Source organism: Bubalus bubalis, chromosome 3 (assembly GCF_019923935.1).
Source record: "Bubalus bubalis isolate 160015118507 breed Murrah chromosome 3, NDDB_SH_1, whole genome shotgun sequence".
In the NCBI taxonomy this organism is placed as follows: domain Eukaryota; kingdom Metazoa; phylum Chordata; class Mammalia; order Artiodactyla; family Bovidae; genus Bubalus; species Bubalus bubalis.
Window position 1 is genome coordinate 28,207,736 of NC_059159.1, and position 25,035 is coordinate 28,232,770.

The following is a 25,035-nucleotide window of genomic DNA, read 5'->3' on the forward strand; positions in this document are numbered from 1 at the left end:
AAACTATAGTTTTTCTAGTAGTCATGTATGGATGTTCAAGTTTGACCATAAGGAAAGCTGAGCACTGAAGAATTCATGGTTTTGAACTGTGGCATTGGAGAAGACTCTTGAGAGTCATTTGGACTGCACAGAGATCAAACCAGTCAATCCTAAAGGAAATCTGTCCTGAATATTCATTGGAAGGACTGATGCTGAAGTTGAAGCTCCAATACACTGGCCACCTGATGTGAAGAGCTGACTCATTGGAAAAGACCCTGATGCTGGGAAAGATTGAAGGCAGGAGGAGAAGTGGACAACAGAGGACGAGATGGTTGGATGGCATCACTGACTTGATGGACATGAGTTTGAGCAAGCTCCGAGAGTTGGTGAAGGACAGGAAAGTCTAGTGTGCTACAATCCATGGGGTCACAAAGAGTCAGACACGACCGTGGGACTAAACTGAGACTGAAGTGGCTCAGACCATAAAGAATCTGCCTGCAATGCAGGAGACCCGGGTTCCATCCCTGGGTCGGGAAGATCCCCTGGAGAAGAGAATGGGTACCCACTCCAGTATTCTTGCGGAGAAAACCCCATGGACAGAGAAGCTTGGTGGGCTACAGTCCATGCGGTCTCGAAGAGTCAGATGTTACTGAGCAACTAACTCTTCACTTTAAAGTTTTCTTCTAAAAATTGGCTAGTGTTTCAAGTTGAAACCCAGAAACTTAAAATTTACAAATCAAAAACTGCATCTTTGAAAAGCAAGTAATGGGAGAGAACTAGAATATAAGCTGACCAGAGAAGGGAATGTGATCAAAGGTAGAGCACCTATGAGTGCCACACTTAAAAAGCTGACAGCTTTTTGAGACCCTCCACCAAATTACGTGGGGCTTCCCAGGTGGCTCAGTGGTAAAGAATGCCTGCCAATGCAGGAGACTCAGGAGACATGAGTTGGATTCCTGGGTCGGGAAGATGCCCTGGAGAAGGAAATGGCAACCCACTCCAATATTCTTGCCTGGAGAATTCCATGCACAGAGGAGCCTGGCGGGCTACAATCCATGGGGTCGCGAGAGTCGGACATGACTGAGCAACTGAGCACACAGGCATGCCAAATACATGCTGGAAAAGGGAAAGCATTTGTCCCTGGTTAGATTGCACATGTCTTTGCAACCCCATGGACTGTAGCCTGCTAGGCTCCTCTGTACATGGAATTTTTCAGGCAGGTCTTCTGTGTCTCCTGCGTATCAGGCAGATTCTTTACCACTGAGCCTATTGAATTATATCTCAAGTTAACCAAATTAATCTAGAAGTAACTTTGAGAAACACCTTCTTAAGTATTTGTGGCTTATGTTGGCATATCACAGGACATGTGAGATTTAAAAAAATCTAAGAAACTTTGTCCAACTCATTATTTACCAAAAATGTGTGTCTAAGCAGCCCTTTTCCCTAAAACTGTTTTAGCAAAAGCTCAAGGCTCCAGTGGGTTGAGGCGCATGCTGTGAGTAATGTCTTTTAAAACCTTCCTAACTCAAAACATTGGCTTAATTTTTGAGTGTTTTATGTCTTGCAAAATATAATCAAATCACATCTTTATCATTGCATCAACTTGTTAAGACTCTACGGACACTATCCTGTTACTAAGGCTAGTTCACAGTAATGTGCTGTTAGCCTTGTTTGGGACTCCAATATACTCAACAGTCAAGAAGGTGACTTCCATGTAGGGCAGAACAATTCTGTAACTTTATTGCTTGCCCATTTAGTGCCATTCTTTGGCTCAGAAAACACCTTCTGATTTAAAATACATGCAACCAGAAGTTTCTTTAAAGAATACTTTATACTGATATATCCCAAACTGGAGGCCTTGTAGACCAAGCATAATTACCTAAGAAAGTCTAGACTAAAAGCTGAATACTGTCACTTGGGCAAAGTGTGTGTATGTGTGTGTGGCGGGTGGTGGTGGTGTGGGGGAGTGGGCACTCACTGGGCACCAGTACAAATAGAAACACACATTATTCAAGCACTGAACTCTGAGGGCCATTAGTTACTAATTCAGAGTACTTCTTAACACTGGAGAGTGCCACAAAAAGACACACTTGAAAAGTCCTAAGAAAATGAGTAGGTCCACTACGTGAGGCGTGTCAGATTCTTTGTAACCCATGGACTATGTAGCCTGCCAGGCTCCTCTATCCATAGGATTCTCCAGTCAAGAATACTGGAGTGGGTAGCCATGCCCTCTTCCAGAGGATCCTCCTGACCCAGGAATTGAGCCCACGTTTCTTTGGTCTCCTGCACTGGCAGACAGGTTTGTATTTTTTTTACCGCTAGCACCACCTGGGAAGCCCAATAGAGTCATTAACCAGGTGTCAGAAAAGGAAACAAGTCTCACCAAAATTCGTAGAGCTTAGGAGGTTGAGGAGGTCCCCAGTGGACTGGGGCCCCGGATGTGTGCACGGGGAAGGCCTGCCTCCTGGGCTGGAATCACCGCCTGGGCACAGGCGCTGCAGTGAGGTGGACACCCTTCCAGGGCCCAGAGCCAACATAGGGGGCCTGCTCCTTCCCTCCCCAAAGCCAGAGAACACATGAGGTGGGTGCAATGTGGTGGGCTGAGAGTACCCAGCCCCTCTTCCCTGACAGATAGCAGGGGCCCCTGCAAACACAGGGACAGGCCCTAAACACCGGGCCCCTCTGGAGATCAAAGTTTCAAAAATGATGTGGTGTTTTAGTGAACCACTATCGTGGGGGGAAATCAAGTGTCCACGTCAGAACCCATGAGTTACCCTTGCCTTAAACAGCCATGACTGCCACCTACTAGACTTCTCAAACATGTTTTAGGTGATTTTAATTCAGATCCGGGTAAATCAGAAGTTGTCCAGTGGTTTTTAACAAAACAAAACTATGTGTAATTTGCCACATTGATAGAAAGGAAATTTCCATTCAGTATTTCCTAAGTACAAGCCTGTGTAAGTATGCATGGAAACGAAGCAGCTCACCTGAGTTGGGGAGCAGTCTGGACAGGGGGGCGGCGGGGGGGAGGTCACAGCCAGCCCAGGGTCACTGGGACCCAGCCTCATCCATGCACTTATGGATCAGATGCTCTGTGGCCACCTTCCTGCAGCACAGCAGTGGGTGGCATGATGGACCACACAGCCTCAAAGCCTTTCTACTGGGATGATTCCTTAGGCATGAGATTTCAGAGTTCCGTTGGCCTGATATTTCAGAGTTTCCTTTTGTAAACAATGAAAATGTGGTGATCACACAACTTGATGCATCATAAACAGTGAATGTTATTCACAAGGGAGACGCTCTTTAGGGACCTAATTCCACTGTATCCGACCGCACTTTTCGGAGTCTCCACACCATCCTGGGACCAACTCAGGGGACCCGAGTCAGATGCATCCCAGAGTCCTGAAGAGGGGGGGGGACCCTGAGCAGAATCCAAACGCAGCTGTGCAGGTGGACAGGAAATGCTTGTAGATAAAGACCGGGCAGGTCTGCCCTTCACCTCACAAACAGAAGAGCTCCACACACACTAAGGTTCCCAAGACTAAAAGGGTATCTCTTTAATTCAGAATGCATCCTATGGCTCACATGCATGGTAATTTAATTCTGAAACACTGGATTCTACTGGAGAGATTCTCCCAGATGTTTTTTCTCCTCTCAGCTTTTTTTTTTTTTTAAGGCAATTGATATCAACTGTAGATTAAAATCTTCCAACAACTCTTAAAATCTACATCTGTTCAGAATGAACATGTTCTTTAAAAGCTTTTCAGAGGGAAAAGGTGATACAGAAGACGAACCAACGTTCAAATAATTTAAAACAAAAAGGCAGATTTAATGCAACAATAACATTAATCTGAGGATAAATAAACCCACAACAGGCTTTAAAGTTTGAAAATGCTTTCCTTTCTTCACAGAGAGAATGGTTTACTGAAAGCACACAGGACTGAAGACATCAAAACAAAACGCAGTCTCTACGTCCAGGTGAGATGGGCCTGATCCTCTACCCGCCTCCCGACATCTGTCCAGCCACAGGGATGGGCGATGGCTTCTCTAATTCAGGATGGGTGTCGGCTTCAGGAGTAACTGGATGGCTTGTTTCCTGAGTCATCTTCCTGTGACCCCATGCTCTGGGAGGGAGGCAGGAGACAGTGCACTTGTCTGCCTGGGCAAGAGCTTCCCGCCAGCAGCCCCAGAGGATATCACCCCTTGTAACAGGGAGGCAGTTATAGGACCCCCACCCCCACCCCTAAACACACGTCCAGCCTGGAGTGTGGAAACGCTCTCCACGAGCACGTCTCCGTGAACTTCACTATTACATACAGGGACACCACCCAGCTCCCTCCAGCATACTTCTGTTAACGAGGGGACCCCAATCACCTTTTGCACGAACTGGGGGTTCACTGTGATCTCCTGGTCCATGGCCTTCAGCCGCTCATCCAGCTCTATACACTTCAGCATCTGTGTGGAGGCAGGTGGACAGGCTGAGCAGGTGGGTTCAGGGCAAGTTTATCCTTTTGAGTCTAGACTATTCGGGTGCTACAAGGTCACAGCCCTGAGCCAGATAGGTTCTGGAGTCAGAATTTGGGGTCAGACAGTTAACACAGCACAAATAGTGCACCTTGCCTGCCACACCGTAATTAAACTACACACATGACTGTCTTTGGCCGTGAAACCTAAAAATGTTCACATGAGTGTCATTTCAGGTGGTATCTGACACCAAACGAGTTACAAAAAATACTTCCAGCTTTCAGGGTTTTAAAAAATTTGGAATTGCCAAAAAGAGACTCTGGTGACTTACTGCTTTTCATATTCTGAAGCTACTGTATGGCTGAATCCATTTGCCTATCAGAGGTAAGAAGCCTGTTGGCCCCCGCGAGCCCAGCTCACACCCGGAGGCCCTGAGTAGCATGGGCCGCAGTGTAGAGGCAGCGGCTCCCTGGTCCCTGGTCCGTGGCTGCTGCCCAGCAGGAACCGCCGCCGGCCTTCCTCCCTGCTGCCGCTTATCCCTGACCTTCTGACCCGGGACTCCAGAGTCAAGTTACTGAAGGCTCCACCGTGTAAGTGGCTACTGGGTGCACATGAAACTGTACTGAATCGCTGTACTCTCCCAAGCATTTCAGGACTTGAGGGACGCTCTGACAAACTGGACAAGGATGCTAACCTACCGTTTATTTATAACCAGACAATCGGGAAGAGTCCATTTTGAAATTAACTTTCTAGGAAATTAGATGTTCTTAGAAACTACTTGGGAACTACCCATATTTAAAACTAAAATTATCCTGGAACACAGAAGCACTACTTCAAGTGTAAAATCACAGACATCAGCCCAGAGCACTGGCGTCTGTTACCTCCTGGTCAATGTTGTGAAGCATGGCAGGGTTGTTGTATTTTTCAGGGTTATCATGGAAACTGACCATCCCATCCTTCTGATTAATACTTGCAAAAATCTCACCATCTTCTATCTATAAAAGAGAAATCAGGAAAATAGTTTAACCCCAAACATTATGTGAATAAGTGGTATTTCAATGCAGTTAGGGGAAATCACAGAGAGCAACAAGTAAATCAATCGGTAAGTGTTTTAGGCTCCACCTGTTTCTTCAACTCTCTTCCCTCTCTTAAATACCTAATATGTGCGGGGCACCATGAGAGACTAAGGAGTAAAGTCCACATAAAGTGAGTTAACCTTTTCTTCGACTGTGCCACGTGGCCTGCAGGGTCCTAGTTTTCCCCAGCCAAGGACTGAAAGGCCACAGACTTGGCCACTGGACCACCAGGGACGTCTCCTAGTCAGCCATTTTAAAGGGAACAATTCAGTAGATTCAACTACACCTGTGATGCACAGGCACCACCTCTACCCAGCGTCAAAAGACCTCACTGCCACCCAGGGCCCCCGCCCGTCTGCGCAGTCACTGCCCAGCCCCCTCCTCTCAAGCCCCACCTCCACCCGTGTACTCTGCACACTGTGCACATGCCTGTTCTGGAGGTTTCGTGGAAGTGGAGTCAGACAGTGCGTGGTCCTATGTGTCTGGCTTCTCTGGCAGATATTCTGAAGCACCCTTGCATCTTTAGACAACTTCTATGAGATATAATTGAAATTGTCCTTGTGTTTCACGAAAGTGAAGCCCTAACAAATTTTTGGTTCACTCCAGTAGCAATTATCCTCTGGTCCTTTAAGAAAATTTTCCTGCCAATGCTGATTCCAAGGCAGCTTCAAGGTGTATGTTTTTTATTTGCATCAACAACCGGGGATTAAGTTGCCTGATCCTCATAGCCAAATCCTGTCCATGCAGCTAAAAAGGGAGCAGCTGATAGAAAATCCCAAAAGGGTGCTGTCATTCCTGACACACCATGCCTCAGCAGCAGCAACGCGCTCCATTTGGGATGGTGGAGCTGAGCTGCCTGGGCTGGTTGCTATCTCCAGCCCCGGGGGACGTGGTCCTAGTTAATGAAGTGCTCATAGCCCAACACAACTGAACACAAGGCGTTGACTCCCTGACTCTGTGAGCACACGGGGGATCTCACAGCGGACAGAACACACCTAGTGGAAATGCACACCAGGTTCACCAGCAGCGTGCTCTGTAAAAACCACAACAGGAAACCACCCCCTTGTCTACCTGATGGTTCCACTCATGCCGTGGAACACTGCAACCCTGAACATGAGCCGGCTACAACAGCGCACAACACAGTGCATAGGGCTCGTGATGCTGAGCAGAAACAGCCAGACCTCTGAGCACACATGCTGTACATTCCCTTTCATAAGAAGCTCAAAAATGGGACACTGCTAAAAATGGGACATTACAAGTCAGGATTAAAAATAACCTTTCTAGGCAGATGCAGGGCTGGAACCTGGTTTGAGAAGGCTACATACTGTATGATTCCAACCATATGACATTGTGAAAAAAGCAAAACTGGAGAAAATGAAAAGGTCAGTAGTGGGAGGGGTGGTAAGGAACAGGCAGAGCACAGGGCATCTGCAGGGCAGAGTGGATGCTCCATGCGATGCGGTCATGACAGATTCACGTACATGCACATTTATCCAAACCCACAGAGTGTCCAACACATGAACAAACCTGATGTAAACTAAGGACTTTGGATGAAGAGCTGTCAGTGGAGGAGCATCAGCTATGACAACAGCCCAGTCTGGTGGGGACACTGATCAGGGGAGGCTTTGATTGTGTGTGGGGACTGGGAACTCTGTACTGTGCCCTCAATTTGGCAGTGAACCTCAAATCACTATAAAAAAAATTAAATCTTATTTAAAAACAAAAATCCCTGCCTTCATAAATTTTACACAGTAGGACAGGATTTTTCAGGCTTGGCAGTACTGACGTTTTGAGCCAGAGAATTCTCTGTGGTGGGCGCGCCCCCTGCATGCAGGACCTGGCTCCGCTTGCTATGAGCAGCACTCCCTGGCTGTGATGACCAAGAACGTCCTCAGGACACGACTGTGCGGGACACACGTGCACACGTCCCAGGAAAACTGCAACTGTGAGGAGGCTGACGGATCACTCACAGTGGTGCCACTGGATGACCTGCCTCCTCCTCTACGTCTCCCATGGCGAACACCAATAACCTTTACAAGGACAAAACTCCACTTCGTAACTTCTGAAGACAGAAACACACTTACCATGTGCAGGACATACTTTTCTGCCTCCTGAGGCCCGGACAGCTGCACGCGACTCGCCATATCTTGTAACGACAGTGTTAAAAATGTCTGAAATTCAGAAGTTAATCAATCACTGGTAGAAACAGACTGAAGAGAGAAATTCTAGTAAATGTGTAGACTCCTACTGCGTCACTGATCGCTTGCTTCTCAAGAGTGTACAAGCTTTCTGTTGCAAAGATGACTTGAACTGCATGTGCTAAGGCTTTAGCATCACTTTTCTAGAGCAACAACTTCTAGGAAACACCCTCCACATGGGGTCTAGAATGACGTGTGTGCCAGGCTGCTCGCTGCAGCTCTATCTGTGATGGCAAGGTCAGAGCCGCCCAGATGTCTGTCAGCAGAGGACTGGCTGAGTGCAGGGAAACCACACAAATGGACTTCTACACGGCTATAAAAAACCTTACAAAGTGAGGATGCTTTTTATGAGCTGAAATTGAAGACATGCACATCATTAAATGTAAAAAGGGACACAGAACAGGGTCTATATCTGGCTCACATCTCTGAACAAGGAAACTGCATGCGTGTGACAGCACACGTGTGTGTGAATGCACGTGCTTATACACTCTCTGTGGGGAGGCCTGAGAAGCAGTGACGCTGGGCTGCCTCTGGGAAAGAAAAGGCCAGCTGCAGTATAGGAACTGGGTGGAGATTTTTGTGTTGTAAATATATTAACTTGTAAATAATATGAAATTAAAATGAAATTTTATAAATTTATATGAAATAAAATATATGAAAAAAATAAAATTAATATGAAATTAAAAAAACAGATTCATCCTTCAAAATTCAAAGTCAGAATGCGTAAACACATTGAGGGTTAAAATGAAACCAGTGGGGGGGTGGGGAGGGGGAAGGAAACCTGTGCTTATCATGGTCTGCCTGGGACCTGATGAAAATGGCTTTCAGGAACAAATTAAAAGAGCCCCCTTTTTTAGAGCAGCTGGCAATATTTACAAATGCCAGCTGTAAATACAATGCATTTTCAAAGCAGGCCTTGTTAAGATTCTGATGTTGAAAATTCTTGATAAGCCAATCACCAAAAAGACTCTCTATATATTTTAGTTCAGAGTAGCACCTCCTTCCCAAATGAAACTCCTGTGAATTCTAAGCAGTATCTAGGTAGTTTAGCACCAGTGAGGACGAGAAAACTGAACATTTTGAAATATACAGAACTGTCATTTTTCCTTTCAAAGTAAGAAACTTCCGCTTGACTGTCCATCAGAAGAGAACTGGCTGAGAAAGTTATGATTGTCTGTACAACAAAGCACAACATACAGTCACTGTGATACAGGCTTACATTGCCATGGAAACCAGAAGAAAGGATATAGAACAGCACATAGCATGTGACCCTGGTTACAGTCAGTGGGAGTGTTCGCACACATGGAGCAGACAGATCCAGAGAAATGTCCCCAGAAAATGATTGTGGAGCAGGTCTGAGCCCCCGTGACAATCTCGTGTCCCCGCCTACCCGGCAGCCAGCCATCTCATCCACTGCGTCCTCGCAGGGCTGCGTCTCGGGGGAAGAACTGCCCCCTCCCCGCTCATTGCAGCTGTTCTTTGCCGGTTTCCCATTACCTGCAGTGAACACCTCCATCTCCCTGGCTAACATAAGGCTTTGTTTTCTTTTTACACTTTCCTGGACAGTCTTAACACTTGATAACAAGCATATTTTCCAGCATCAAAAGCCACTGGGTCTATTTTCATCTTAAAAAATAAAAACTACACAGTTGGCTTACCTTCCCCAGCGCAAGTGCACCAGCCAAGCACCTACGGGTGGGTTAGCCTGCTGTGAGCTCCCAGGCTGCACAGCTGCACCCTTAGCATCTGCCCAGGCCATCTCCCTCCCTTCAGCTACCTGTCTGCCTCCCAGAGCAGCCACATCTCCTCCCCGCTTCTTCTTCACCTGCTCTTCTCAAATACCCCATACTAGCCCTGGAAAGGCACCCCTCAAGGGCCCCAAAGGACCGGCTGGGACCCTGCACTGCTGCCTCAGTGCCGACAAGGATGGGGGAACGGAGCCTGGCTCTGGAGGCCCACAGGACTGCACCTTGGTGAGTCTTTGTATGTTCTTCTTATATAGCGAGGACAGGCACTGCTTCACCAGCCCCATGTTGTTGTCCCGTGTAAAGATCTCGCTGTGCTTGGTCACCAGGCTGCGGAGCTCCGAGGGGTTGTTGGTGGAGTACACTTGCGCTAACTCGTGGTATGCATTGCTAAGAGGCTAAAGGTGTGCAGGGGGAAAGAAACCAGATTCGACAGTTAGCAGAACAGAGCCTGTGTGAGATGCAAAAGGAAACGTGGCACTAACTATGGAGCAAGAAGGTCCAGCCTCCCTTACTGTTACCCAGCAAACTGTAAGTTACTCTAAGCAAATGCCTGGATTTCAAGACCAAGGAGAGAAGTTTACCATTGTGCTCCTTGCATAGCACAGAGCAGGCCTGGAGCCTGCATTCAGCGATGGCCACAGGCCTTTTTCTCACAGGCAGCTCCTGACTTGTCCCAGATAAACCACTTTGGGAAGAAAGGGGGCAAACACCCACCCTTCTCAGCCCCCTCTTGCTCCACACGTGCTTCACCAGGTGCCATGGGACAACCAACTGCTTCCAGAGGAACAAGAGACCCCTGGGCTGAGGGCCCCTCAGAGCAGAGCTGTGTCCACCACCCGGGCGATACGGCTCCTCATCTTCCCTGTCAGACACGGGGCAGGGCTGCAGGGGCGGGCGAGTGGTGCTGAGTGGTGCTGAGCAGCATGCGCAGACCTGGTTAGAGCAGCAGCCCTACCCTGAGGCCTGAGCCCTCGTCACCACTCCGTTAACCCTGCAGACGAACCGCAGCCCTTGTGAAGGAGGTGAGTCATGAGGACCCCACTTATGAAAGTGCTCCTCCTAGAACAGGTCACTCCAGGGCCATAGGGGCCACCTGCGGGAGTTCTCCAAACCCGCGTCACTCTTGTGCAGGCTCTGAGGGCCTCTCACCCACCCCCAAATGCCCACCTGTGACAGGAAGCCTGGAGCCCAAGAACCATGATGAGTAGCTGAAGGACACGGGCAATACTCAACATGACAGCACAGAAACCTTCGCGTCAGGAAGACTTTCAAACTGACCTCCTGAAACTTGGAGTTTTGTTCAAGGAGGGTCAGCACAAAATTGTTATCAAATGATAGTGACTTCAATTTAAAATAAAATAAGCATGAATTATGAGAAAATAAAAAAGGAGGTCATTTCTCCATGTGGTCCTGGGGCCGAGTCCTTAGGAAAACCATTGCAGCTCAGTGAGCAAAGCTTGGGGTCTAAGAGGATCTCCCAGCACCTGGTCAGAGTTCAAGTCCAACAGAGCATAGCACTGCTCTATCAGAACCTTAAACCCCTACGCCATGACCACCCAGAGCAAGAGCGTGGACGCAGATTCCCGGGAATACCCCACCCCATCAGGGGGTCGGTGGGCATGGACAACGACAGTCAGGGTCCTGCCAGATGCCCAGGGGATGTCGAGAATGTCTGCTAATTGAAGATGCTGGGAGAGTAAAGTCACATAGATTACAGAATTATGCATCACCACAGCTTTGTAGGAACAGAATATGTCAGCTGAGAAATCACTGTTTTGAAAGCTCACCTTAATGAATCTACCCACAATCTGAGAGGTGTATTTCGGCAGCTGCTGTACTTTGCCCAGCAAGATCAGAGAGACCAGGATATACTTCTTATATGACTCCAGCATGATGTGACTGACGGCCATGGCAGGTGTAGTGATGGCCTGGGTGGAGAGGGACGTCAGAATGAGGACAGGGCATGAATTCGAAAGACAGTACTGACACCCAGTCACTGCCTTTAATGACAACTGGGCTTTGGCACGATCACCAAGTTGTGCAACTGTTCCTACTACCTAATTTCAGGACATTTTAACCCTCCTAAAAAGAAACTCTGCTGGGCAGGGGTCACTGCCCATATTCCCCTCCCCAGCCATCCACTCCTCCACTTCAATTCTTGTTGGACTTGCCTGCTCTGGACATTTCATATTAATGGCTTTTTCCCCCCTCTTGGCTGTGCTGTGTAGCTCATAGACTCTCAGTTCCCCGACCAGGGATTAAACCCAGGCCCTTGGCAGTGAGAGCATGGAATCCTAACCACTAGAGTGCCGGAAATTCCCATAAATGGCTTCACAGGGTCTTATGTGAGCAGCTTCACCGTGACACTTCCAGGGCACACACTGAAGTAACCTGCATCACAACCTATTCTATGATTCGGGCAAACGGCGCTCCACATAAACAGAGGCCACCTCGGCTGGAGAGCATCCGGCCGCACGGCTCTCGCTGCCGAGAACACGCGTGTGTATAGGTGGTGTCTGCTGCCATTTCTCTCAGGTGTAACCCTGGGAATGAAAGTGCTGGGTCACATGGAGGTTTCAGGTGTGACCTTTTGAGGAACCGCCAGACTGTTTCCGAAGGGGCCAGACCACTGAGCATCCCACTGGCCATGACAAGGGCTCTGAACCCACACCCCTGTCAGCAGCCAGCACCCCATCACAAGAGCCTGCTGTGTGACCTGGTGCCACACCGTGGCTCTGAGTTGCATTTCCCTTTTGATCAGGGCTTCTGGCCATCTGTATATATTCTCTGAAGAAATGTCTATTCAAATCTGTTGCCTATTTTAAAACTTCAGGGCTTTTACTGTTGAATTCTGACACCTCTGCACGTTCCGGACGTGAGTCTCTTTTCAGAAACATCACCTGCAAGTATTTCCTCCTATTCTGCAGCTGCCTTTCTACGTTCTTTCACATGGATTCATGAAGGTTAAGAATCCAAATCTATCACCCAAATCAGCCCAAATGTCCCAAACAAAACCCAAGCCCCTGGGCCCTTAAGGCCGTTCAGAGTTATTCCACAGAAACACCCTGTGGAATAAGCGCATGAGGACACAAGCACAACGAGCCCAGGCAGCGCCGCTTTCACACGAGGCGGCAGCGCCTGCTGAAGGGCCTGCCCGCCGGGGCCCAGGGAGCACCCAGGGCCACCTGTGCTCGGGGTGAGCGGTGGACGCAGCTCTCACTCGTCACTTTATGTAATGCTGCGTGATTTGAGGTGTTTGTTTTTTGTTTTTTTTTTTAGCAAGTATATCTTTTGGAATGTTTCAGAAAAGCAGTAAAAAAAATGCCTGTCTGGTATCAGTCACGTCCCCTGCCCAGCAGCACCTCCAGTCGCCCTGTCCCAGGCCCCAGCAACGCTGGCCAAGCCCACTGACCAAGGCCACGCCTACCCAGAGGCGTATGCACATGCTTGCACAGCATCTCAGATACACTCTGAGCTCCTCCAAGGTTCAGAGCACCTTTGATTACCAGAACATGCACTCCGAATCAAAATGAACTTCTGAACGTCTGACAAGTTCATCTTAAAACACTGTTTCTACCCAGTCCTGTCTTTTTAGGCCCAGAGCGAGCCTCCAGAAATGCACATCTCATCACATACACAAAAGGGTGGAGGGGAGGCACTTTTTTCTCTGAATTCCTTTACATACTCTGAATTATGAACTAGGAGAATGCCTTATTTATTAAAACAAGAAACACTTGGGAATTCCCTGACAGTTCAGGGTTAGGGTTCAGCGCTTTCACTGCTATGGCCCCGGGTTTAGTCTTTGCCTGGGGAACTACGACACTGTAAGCCATGCAGCATGGACCGAAGAAAAAAAAGCAAAAAACTTAACCCAACTTCACACCTCATTTCAGAACAAGAAGATGCGACAAAGATCACTGGCTCCATTGCTTCCCCACATACAGAGGAAGCCGCAAACACCCAGAGACACACAGAACTCAACCCGCACCTGACAGAATTCGAGTCCCTCCCTGCCGTGGGCCCCAGCCACCAGTCAAGGCACGCCTCTCTGACCACACAGGTTCATACGCCCCGAGCTGGGGAGTGACCACCTGCTCATAGAAGTAGAGTGCCCGCTCGAAGTTCTTCAGTCCGGTGTAGACCATCCCGCCGTAGTAGTAGTAGCACAGGAAGTGCTTGGCGTCGTAGGCCCCGTTCTCCTTGCAGATGTCCACCATGTCCACATCCAGGTACGGCAGAGCCGGCTTAAAGCACTTTGCCAGCAAACACAGCTGTGGAGAGAGACACATGCAGCCATCACTCCACATGCACTGCAGCACACGTCAGCAAAAGGAGAAAACCCAGAAAGTTCTAGAAAACACTTGGCTTACACCTTACTGACTAGAATGATTTAAACGTTGACACGTCCTTCCATCTTCTTAGGCATTCGGAATAAAACAACATTTCTTTGGAAAAGGCTAACTGGCTGTGACATGAAGAGCTCACAAGCGAAGCAAAGCCCGGGCATCTACAGATGATGCATAAGTGTGGGCTCTGCTCTCTGCTGCCCTGGCGGCACGGGCACAGCTCCTCTCAGATCTCTCCTTGCCTGATCTGACTCCCTTGACTATGAGCAGAGAATGTGCAGCCCAAGAAAGCAGGCCCGGCAGAGCCTCAGGCCTGGGTGACAGTGGAACCAGACACACAGGGGTGCAAACACTGCACACCTGAGACTCATAAACTCTACCATGTGCCCGTCACACCTCCACCACAAAAGTGTTTCAAAAAAAAAGAGAAAAGAATGCACACCTCCATGTGAAGTGAGAAGATGTGGCTGAAATAATCCACATACCATGTTATTCATTAAGGGAACAATCTGGATACCCCTCAGAGACTGGCTAAACCCACAGTATGGAGTTCTCTGTGGCTATGAAGCACTAACAAAAAATCATCTCCAAGACACAGTATATAGGAAAAAGACATTGTATAGATTGTTACTCGGAGAAGGCAATGGCACCCCACTCCAGTACTCTTGCTTGGAAAATCCCATGGATGGAGGAGCCTGTTAGGCTGCAGTCCATGGGGTTGCTGAGTCGGACACGACTGAGCGACTTCACTTTCATTTTTCACTTTCATGCACTGGAGAAGGAAATGGCAACCCACTCTGGTGTTCTTGCCTGGAGAATCCCAGGGATGGCGGAGCCTGGTGGGCTGCCGTCTATGGGGTCGCACAGAGTCGGACACAACTGAAGCGACTTAGCAGCAGCAGCAGCAGCAGATTGTTACTATTTGTGTTTAAACTAGAGAGACAAAAATATACAGGTATCTGCTGGTGTGTGCCTAAACTGTCGCTGGAGGGCTGGGGGAGAAATGATCAACTCCAGCTTCCTCCAGAAAGGAGGGATGGGTGGCAAGGGAGCAGGTAGAGGCCAGCTTCATTACACATATCCCTCCTTTGCCATCTGGGTTTCGATAAACAAACAAGTAACATCTTCAGGTGTGAGAGGTCACCAGTTGGTTCTCAGGCCCCAGAGCTCCTACTGGGAGTGCTGTCAGGGTCACAAGCACCACCCCCCACCCCAATCTGCTCTCACATCCCACTGGCTGGGTGGCAGCCCACGGCTGGTGGTCAGCAGCCCCAACATTCCCTTCCAACAACAGTGCACTTAAAACATGGCACCATCCCAACCACGTCCAACCTTGACCCGGGTGACCCCCGGTGCTCACCTGGCAGAGGTCGGCGTGCACAGAGGTCAGCTGGTTTGTGTTCATCTGCATCTTGTCAATGGCTTGCCTAAGGACGCCAATTCCTCGCAGAGGCTGTCAGAAAGAGGCCTGTCAGTTAGGGCCTCAGTGGGGGCGGCACGCCTGGTCCTAAGCTGTCCCTTTCAAGTGAAGTAACCCTATAGGCAGGCTCCTCTAAATGAGAGCGACCCTACTGACGGGCTCCTCTAAATGACAGGAGGGGGGGTCCCACAGCCTCTGGAGAAACTTCTGTCTCTGTTCAGTCAGAAAGTGTCATCTTAGGCTGTTTATTGTCATATTTAGAGTAATTAGCACAACTTTTTAAATTCAGAAAGCTTTTTCTAATTAATGGAGATCAATAATCAAAAGCAACACTACATTCTCAACAGTTCGTTATATTTATAGGTAAACAAACCACAATTTTCCAGATCATTAACCACAGAAGTGACTCGTGTTTAGGAGACTTAACTGAGAACATGGATGCTGGCCCTTTCCTGCAGGACAGTCTGGGGGTCACCTGTAAATTCTCTTCAGCACAACATCTCTTACCTGATGGTAAATTACTGTTGAAAGCGATACCACAAGCTACAAACAGACCATTTTCCTGCCCTGATCGTGAATAACAAGACCGAGAATCACAAGAGGTGCAATCAGCTTCTGGGGAGAAGATGTGACTGTGAAAGAGGGGAGGAACTCGCAAGCTTTCCTCAGTGAAGACTGATTGGATATTTTTAACCATCTCCCTCAAACAACAGATAGTGCACCTACAAAATTATCAACTGAGTCTTTGTTTTCAGGCTCTTTCACACCATCAATCTTTTAAAGTTCAATTTCAAATTAAAAAGAAACATCCAAATTATAACCTGTGTCAGTATCACAATAAATAAAGACTTCACTAGATTAAAGGCGACTACAGACTGGAGAAGGAAATGGCAACCCAATCCAGTACTCTTGCCTGGAAAATCCCATGGACGGAGGAGCCTGGGAAGCTGCAGTCCATGGGGTCCCAGAGTCGGACACGACTGAGTGATTTCACTTTCCTTTCTTCTTTGTAGACAGATAACATGACAAAGTTTCAGACACAACACTACAGATTAATACTGCTTAACTCTTCATTTGAACCTTCAGAGCTAGGTTAAATGAAAAAAAATAAATAAAGGAGACTGCTGCTGCTGCTGCTAAGTTGCTTCAGTTGTGTCCAACTCTGTGCGACCCCATAGACGGCAGCCCACCAGGCTCCCCCGTCCCTGGGATTCTCCAGGCAAGAACACCAGAGTGGGTTGCCATTTCCTTCTCCAGTGCATGAAAGTGAAAAGTGAAAGTGAAGTCGCTCAGTCGTGTCCTACTCTTAGCAACCCCATGGACTGCAGCCTAACAGGCTCCTCCATCCATGGGATTTTCCAAGCAAGAGTACTGGAGTGGGTCCATTTCCTTCTCCAATGCATGAAAGTGAAAAGTGAAAAGTGAAGTCGCTCAGTCGTGTCCTACTCTTAGCGACCCCATGGACTGCAGCCTAACAGGTTCCTCCATCCATGGGATTCTCCAGGCAAGAACACTGGAGTGGGTTGCCATTTCCTTCTCCAATGCATGAAGTGAAAAAATAAAGTGAAGTCGCTCAGTCGTGTCCTACTCTTAGTGACCCCATGGACTGCAGCCTACCAGGCTCCTCCGTCCATGGGATTTTCCAGGCAAGAGTACTGGAGTGGGTTGCCATTGCATCTCCAAAGGAGACTAAAGAGACACAATAATGTAATTTAACCTGTCATCTGAGATTGTCTTTTGTTACAAAAGACATTAGCAGAAACAACTGGTTGAAGCATAAGGAGGTCAGATGTGTTAAAGGGTTCTATACATGTTTGTCTTCTGATGTCGTGCTGCGGTTACATTAGGGAATGTTCTAAGTTGTCCTAGTTTTTAAGAAACACTCACTGAGCTCTCAGGGTAAGGGGACCATAGCTGCGACCTTCTTTCCTGTGGCTCAGAAAGGAAGAAGACAAGACTGAGCAGGTTAGGGAAGATACCAACATCTAGGGACTCTGGGTGGAGGGCATTTATGGCAATTAATTATATCAACCTAACAACTTCTTATAAAGGGAAAATTAGGTCATTCAGTTCAGTTTAGTCGCTCAGTCGTGTCTGACTCTTTGCGACCCCATGAACCGCAGCACGCCAGGCCTCCCTGTCCATCACCAACTCCCGGAGTCCACCCGAACCCATGTCCATCGAGTCGGTGATGCCATCCAACTATCTCATCCTCTGTCGTCCCCTTCTCCTCCTGCCCATAATCTTTCCCAGCATCAGGGTCTTTTCAAATGAGTCAGCTCTCCGCATCAGGTGGCCAAAGTATTGGAGTTTCAGCTTCAACATCAGTCCTTCCCATGAACACCCAGGACTGATCTCCTTTAGGATGGACTGGTTGGACCTCCTTGCAGTCCAAGGGACTCAATTAAAAGATTTAACAAGAAGGGCTTCCCTGGTGGCTTCAATGGTAAAGAATCTACCTGCAATGTGGGAGATGCAGGTTCTATCCCTGGGTCAGGAAGATCCTCTGGAGAAGGGAATAGCAACCCACTCCAGTGTTCCTGCCTGGAGAATTCCATGGACAGAGGAGCCTAGCGAGCTATAGTCCAAGGGGTCACAGAGTTGGACACGACTGAGTGACTAACACACACAAAAGGTTTAACAAACAAGCAAACAAAATCTGCACTTTATAACATGAGGCGCTAGAAGGGCCATTCCGAACAGAAGCAGCAGCTGCGCCCTGGGGGCACCTCTCCTGTGGTCAGAGCTCCCCCAGGAGATGTTCTGAGCTCTCCAAACCCATCACATATATCTGAGCATCAGGGTCTCAGCACGAGGCTGGGACCCTAATGCTCGGAGCACTGCATAAGTGAAACGAAACTGTAAATACTCAAACAACATTCTTACCTGTTTTCTTTCCACAAGTGCATTTGTTAGCTGATGGCAAAGCCCAGCAACTAGACACAATAACAAAATATTGAAGATGTAAGTGAGTACAGGGCAGAACACATCCACGGAGAAGAAAAGGCGCTGCCCTTACAGGTGTCTGTCGCATAGCGGATGTGCTCCCCGTTGCAGGTGCTGATGAAGAGCTGAACCTGGGAGAACAGTGTCTCGAAGTCGGGAACGCTGGGCATGGAAAACTTCACAAACCTACAACACAGAGAAGAACCAACTGGTCCTGGTTGGGGCCTCATGGCAGTAAATATGGAAGTCCATCCTGCCTCCAATGCTCTGTGAAGTTGAAGGAGTCATGACACTTTTAAAAATTAAGAACCAGAATCTGTGAGATTCTGCTGGCCTGGTTCTTTGCATAATCAAGACACAGAACATAAACACAAATAGAGACTAAGAAAAATAAGCTTAAAGAACAACTTTTACCCAGAGCAAAAGGGCAAGAAATAAAAGACATCCAAAAGAGAGCAATTTTCAAAAAAGAAAACTCTGTTAAATGAGGTCAAATACCAGGCCACTTAATACTCAAAGTAACTAAACTTAAACTTGTAGCCCCAAAATTTTTTAAATACTTTCCTTTTGCACTTCAATGTGCTCAGTACTGCTTACTCACTTAGAAACCCTGAGCAGAACAGACTGAAGGGGGACAGGGAGGAAGCTACGGGCTGGCTGGAGGCCATGGCAGTGGCTCACAGTCACGGTGCTGCCCCAGGCCCGGGGGAGAAGGACTAGCTGTGGGGCAGGACCAGAGGAGGGGACTGGTCGGAAGAGAGACAACTCAGATGACCCATCCCGAGTCACCTGGCAGATGGTGCCACCAGGTGCCACCATAAACACTGAGAGGGAGTCGGAGAAAGGTTTCTGGGGAGAAATTATTTTGTAAGCCACCACCACTTACATACCGCTTACAAGAAAACTTCAAACTCTTCTTTTTAAAAAAGAAAAAACGGAATGGTTTAAACTCATTTCAAGAAAAATGAAACAGGTGTTATCACCGAACAACAATTTCTCCATCTTTCAACTTGTACTTCCATCTATACAGTATCACAATGCCACCTGACATCAGTAATTATACTTCCCAATGATCAAAATCTGTCCAAACAATCTCATTTGGGCTTCACAATAGGTCAGTAAAGCACTGTGACTTCCACTTTATAAACAAAAATACACAGCTCAGGGCCCCACACCTCATAATCAGCAGAACACAGATACAAACCCAGGGAACCTGGTAACCAGGTCAGGGTTCTTCCCAGGTTTCCTCTGACATACAACGTCAAACATCTTATAGCTTCAGAAAGCTTTCACAGACATCATCTCACCTGACACACACATCGGCATAAGCTGAAGTGGGTACAAACTGTGCTACCTGCTCTTTTAATGGGAAAGCACAGCCAGCAGAAATCTCTATCCGCCAGCCACAGCCGGCAGAAGTTTCTGCAGCAGAGGCCCTGTTCCGAGTGTGTGCCATCTAAAGCAATGGCTACGGAGTCCTCAAGATGCTGCAAGTACGACAGAGGAGCTGAATCCTGCATGTCACTTATTTGTAAAGATTTACACTCAGACACACAGCAGCCACTGACCACCGTCCTGTGAGCGCAGGCTAGACCTCGGGCTCTGACAGCACCTTCCTCCTGACACACCCCTGTCTCAGGAGCGCCAGCTCAAGTGAAGCCAGACCCTCACTTCAGGTCAATTTGTTCTCAGTTCATCTACATTATTTCAACTTTCACAACAACCATAAAATCCCAATCTATGACACTAAAACATCAAGAGAAAAAAAAAAAAAAATTAATCGTCAAGTACATAGAGTCACAAGAGTTCAAAAGGCCAACTGGAATAACGTCTGTTTAACTTGGTCTTAAGCCAGCTTAAACTTGTCTGCAGGGTGCTTTGGACCACTTGGAACTTCACTCAGCTCAGCCTCCTGCTCTCTCCTGCCACTCTTTCCTCTTTTCAATTCAGAAAATGGGGAGAATCCCATGGATCACACGAATAAAAGTATTCAGACAAACACAAACTACAGTACCACAACTGAGATCACCATTCATTTTTAAAACATTTCAAACTTTGTATAAACATTAAGAATTTTAAAAAATAATAAAGCAGAACAAAAAATACAAGCAATGATTAGCTGCAATGAGGTAAAGGTAACTGCTACACCGTGACTTTAGTTGTGCCAAAGAGCTCACTGTCGTTTACAGGGCTTACTTCCTACACCAAACAAAGCCAGCGAGCGCAGTGTTGAGGCTGAGCAAGCACAAAGCCGTGAAGGAAGATGCCCTTACAAGACAGCGAGGACGCCCAAGGAGTGCTCCTGGACGTCCAGGGCCCCGAGCACGGTATCCAGATGGGATAAGTTCTTCGCCAGGAGCTCCCCACTCTTGTTGATCAGTTCACAAAGCTGAGTCATTTGCCCTGGAAAACAAGAACGACACTACCATTCAGAACAGCATTCACCAGACCAAAGGATGTCATACCTCAGACGTGCTGGTGCCTAAAGGTGATTTCTTCCAACTCCTTCATTTCAGATGAGGACCCAGAAGGGCCAGAGACACCAGATGATTTTGCCTTTGGTCTCAGTGCTAAGTTTCCGACTTTCCTCTGGCCACTGAAGGTTTCACACTCCCACTTCCAGTGCCCCAAGCCAGCAGAGTGCACATTACCATCAGCACCAACTCATCTCCCTTCTGTATCCAAAATGTCACCAGCTATGACTTCATCTCACTCCTCAGCCTCTCAGTCCACTCCTTCCTCTCCCCTCCGCCTTCATTCCCACGCCCGTCACTTTCGGTCTGCACGCCATCATCTTCTGAGCAGCCCCCTCCTTCCTTCCCTGCCCCAGCCCTCACTCCACACTGGTACCCGTCTGTGCGGGAGGTGTGAGGCACATCAGTCAGAGGCAGGGCAAGTGACCTGAACGTCTCTGCTGGGCAGCCTGCTCCTACAGCAGCAGCCTGCACAAAGCATGTGTGTGAAGCTTCCAGGCAAGCAATCCTGTTTGACGCTCACCAGCATGGCCTCGGCTCTGTTTTGTAAGTAAGAAAATTGAACCTGGGAAATGAGTTGTTTGGTTAGTCACCAAGTGACTGAGACAGGTGCATGCGTGTTCAGCAGCTAAAGTAAGTCATGTCCAACTCTCTGCAGCCCGCCAGGCTCCTCTGTCCATGGGATTCTCCAGGCAAGAATACTGGAGTGGGTTGCCATTTTCTCCTCCACGGGATCTTTCTGACCCAGGGATCGAAGGGGATCTCCTGCATTGGCAGGCAGATTCCTTACCACTCAGCCACCTGGGAAGCCCAACCGAGACAGGACTTTAACCCAAACCTTCTAACCTCATGGGACCTCGGGAAACTGGAGTCTGTGGCACAAACAAACGAGTGAGTGCCTTCCTCACTCCCAGAGACTCCTAGCCTCACCCCTGACCCTAACTCCTACTAGTGAAGAGAAACGAGGCAGAACCGTTGCGCTGCTGTGCGCAGCGCCGGGCACCGAAGCAACCTCGGGGCAGCCAGGCGGGCAGCACCTGGGTCCTTACACCGGGAGACGCGAATCCCGAGAGAAGAGTGCCTGGGCAAGGTCAAGCGGCTCCTGCAACCTTAATAGTTCCTCCCGCTCACTCCTGACAACCCCGCGCAGTCCGAACGTTTCTATTTCACAGATGAACCAACAGAGTGAGGAAAGGGGCCTCACAACAGCGGCCAATTACTTTAATTCTGGGCACGACACTCAGGCGATGAGAGGAACCAACCAAAGGCATGAAAATTAGGGGCAAATTCACAGCGGCCACAACTCCGCCCCCCCAAAAGGGAGCCGGGAGCCAGGGCCCCCGGGGATCGAGCGCGGCCAGCCGCGAGGGGCCCGGCCGCGAGGCCAGGTCGGGAAGGGCCTCCGGGAGGCGAGACGGACCGAGCTCCGACGGCGGGGGGCGGAGGCCGGGGCCTGGGCGAAGGGGTCGCCCATCTCGCGCGCTCCTCAGCCCCGGCCCAAGCGCCAAGACCCCCGCCGCAGCCCGGACGCAGGCTCGCGGCCCGCGCCCATCGCCTCACCTTGGGCGGAGAGCTGGCGGACGCTGTTGACGAACTGCTCCAGGGCAGACGCCATGTTCCCGGCAGCCGGGCGGCGGAGGCGGCGCGCGCGGGACGAGAGCCGGCGACCCACCGGAGGGCCTCAGGGCGGTGACGTCACTTCCGTCGCTCAAGCGCCGCGAGATCTACCTACCTGGACCCGGCTACTGTTTCCATGGAACCGGTTCTGCGGATGCCCGCGCCGGAAAGCAGGTTTTTTTCCCTTCCGTCTTTATTCTGTGCGCACGTGAAGTCGCCCCCTGGATTTAACAGGGATGGTGGGCAAAGGAAGGAACTGAACGCCTAGTTGTTGTTAAGTCGCTCTGTCGTGTCCAACTCTTTGCGACCCTATGGACTGTGTAGCCCGCCAGGTTCCTCTGTCCATGGGATTTCCCAGGCAAGAATATTGGAGTGGGTAGCCATTTCCTTCTCCAGGGGATCTTCCCCACTCAGGGAACCCGCCTGTCTTAATCGCAGCCTCTTCCCTGAGGCTTTTCCAGCCAGGTAGTAGTTTTCCAGCCAGGAAGGCAACCAGCCTTCAAATCCCTTTTCTAGCACTTAGTAGCTCCACGACTCTCGGCAAGTTCCTTGGCTGTCCGCTGCCTTGTTTCCACATCTGTACAATCCTCACGATAAACTACGTAAAACACTTATGGCTGGAGAGGGGTGATGTGAGATGGGGCTGCAAGATAAACAGGGGCCATGTCAAGTAAACCGTGTTAAAGCTACTGGATTTTTCACTGAGAAAATTGGGGAGCAGTGGAGGGTTTCATGCAAGCGAGTGGCATGATCAGACACTTGTACTTGGAAAAGACTGGCTTCACATAGATAACCTTAGAGAGTCATTTAAGAAGCTATTGCAGTAGTCAGTTGACATGAAATATAATAGTAATAATTGTATGTTGGTATAGCGATAAAAATAAATGGATATATTTGTATCTATGAATGTATAGATGATGACATGTATGGATGAATGACTTTAACGCTTATACTGTAGGATGGAGATGTCCCTGTGTGCTGTATGACCACATTTGGTCCTCAAACAAAGGACAGATATTTTGAATTACAGGATACATTTCCATGGATATACATGGATTTTAATAAAAGCCAGAAGTTTCGAGAGAAATTAAGCACTACAAGAATTCAAAATAGCCACAGCTACTGTGTGCTGCAGTCCATGGGGTCACAAAGAGTTGCACATGACTGAGCGACTGAATTGAACGGGACTAGTCATACTTCAATGTGTTTTTTTTGCCTATTTATTGGGATCTGTTCTCAAAGTGTGATCCCCAGCCAAGAGCAGCAGCAGCACCTGGGAACTTTTTTTTAAAAATTTATTTATTTGGCTGTGTCAGATCTTCCTTGAGTCATATGGGATCTTTCCTTGTGGCCCACAGACTCTCTGGGGCTTCCCAGGTGGTGCTAGTGGTAAAGAACCTGCCTGCCAGTGCAGGAGACCTAAAAGATGCAGGTTCAATCCCTAGGTCGGGAAGATCTGCTGGAGAAGAGCACAGCAACCCACTCCAATATTCTTGCCTGGAGAATCCCATGGACAGAGGAGCCTGGTGGACTGCAGTCCATAGGGTCACACAGGCCCAGACACAGCTAAAGTGACTGAGCAGGCATGCATGCACAGACTCTCTGGTTGTGGCACATAGGCTCTGGAGCCCTGGACTCAGTAGTTTTGGTGCTTGGGCTTAGTTGCTCTGTGGCACGTGGGATCTTAGTTCCCTGACTAGGGTTTCATCTCTTGTCTCCTGCATTGCACAATGATTCTTAACCACTGGACTACCAGCTAAGTCCCACCTGGGAACTTTTTGGATTCCACTTTAGATTTACTATGGGCTTCCCTGGTGGCTCAGAGGTTAAAGCATCTGCCTGCAAGGTGGGAGACCCGGGTTCAATCACTGGGTCGGGAAGATCCCCTGGAGAAGGAAATGGCAACCCACTCCAGTATTCTTGCCTGGAGAATCCCATGGATGGAGGAGCCTGGTAGGTTACAGTCCACGGGTCGCAAAGAGTCGGACACGACTGAGCGACTTCACTTTCTTTCTTTAGATTTACTACATCAGAAACTCTGAGGGTGGTGCCCTGCCGTCTGAGTTTAACAAGTCCTACAGGGAACCTTGATGCGCACTGAAGTCAGAAGGCCTGGATGCGGCAAAGAGGAGCCAAAAATAAAATCACACTGATTTCAGTACCGCTAAGAGACATCCCACCCTTCTTTCTTCCTCTCAAGAGTGAAAATGACTGAAAGAGACATGGTTACAGGGATAACCTTGAATATATTTTCCCTTTTTCTTTAAAAGCTAGTCATGTATAAAACCCGGCAATTACATAAGACACACCATACAACAAACAGCCACAGGAGTGAGTGGAGATGCCACATTCAATCATCTGTTTTCTCATTAAAAAAAAAAAAATTATTATTTACTTTTGGTTGTGCTGGGTCTTTGTTGCTGCAGGAGGGCTTTCTCCAGTTGCAGCGAGGTGGGGCTACTCTTTGTCTTGGTGCTCAGCCTTCTCATTGCAGGGCTTCTCCTGTTGCGGAGCATGGGCTCTAGAGCACAGGTGCAGTAGTTGCAGAGCGTGGGCTTAACTGTTCAGCGGCCTGTGAGATCTTCCTGGACCAGGGATGGAACCCGTGTCACCTGCACTGGCAGGCAGAGTCCCATCCACTGTACCACCAGGGAAGCTCTATTTTTCATTCTTTGAAAACACACTTACTTTGTCTCTAATATGTGTCCAACCCTGTGCCAGATGCAGGGACGGGGCTGCATATATCTGTGATCTAAACAAAGTGCTT

At 48.7% G+C, this 25,035-nt stretch overlaps 1 protein-coding gene and 1 long non-coding RNA gene across 4 annotated transcripts; one reads left to right on the forward strand and one right to left on the reverse strand.

Moving 5' to 3' along the window:
- Positions 1-3,784: 3,784 nt before the first annotated feature.
- On the reverse strand, positions 3,785-22,350 carry COPS3 (COP9 signalosome subunit 3). Of its 3 annotated transcripts, XM_006042843.4 has the most exons (12): positions 22,212-22,350; positions 20,451-20,580; positions 18,251-18,363; positions 18,118-18,167; positions 15,172-15,264; positions 13,557-13,736; positions 11,253-11,393; positions 9,687-9,860; positions 7,604-7,690; positions 5,325-5,438; positions 4,354-4,434; positions 3,785-4,103 (listed from the first exon to the last, which is right to left on the reverse strand). In XM_006042843.4, exons 1-12 carry the CDS (start codon positions 22,264-22,266, stop codon positions 4,050-4,052), a joined length of 1,272 nt encoding a protein of 423 aa, XP_006042905.1. In that variant the 5' UTR covers positions 22,267-22,350; the 3' UTR covers positions 3,785-4,049. The 3 variants fall into 3 exon arrangements, with proteins under 3 accessions (XP_006042905.1, XP_025136195.1, XP_025136196.1); XM_025280410.3 differs by lacking the exon at positions 9,687-9,860; XM_025280411.2 differs by lacking the exon at positions 20,451-20,580 and having other exon boundaries at positions 22,212-22,230.
- LOC112583705 lies at positions 22,311-24,662 on the forward strand. The gene is made up of 2 exons (XR_003107863.3): positions 22,311-22,442; positions 24,288-24,662. It is a non-coding gene; the product is annotated as an uncharacterized LOC112583705 (long non-coding RNA).
- The last annotated feature ends 373 nt before the right edge of the window (positions 24,663-25,035 follow it).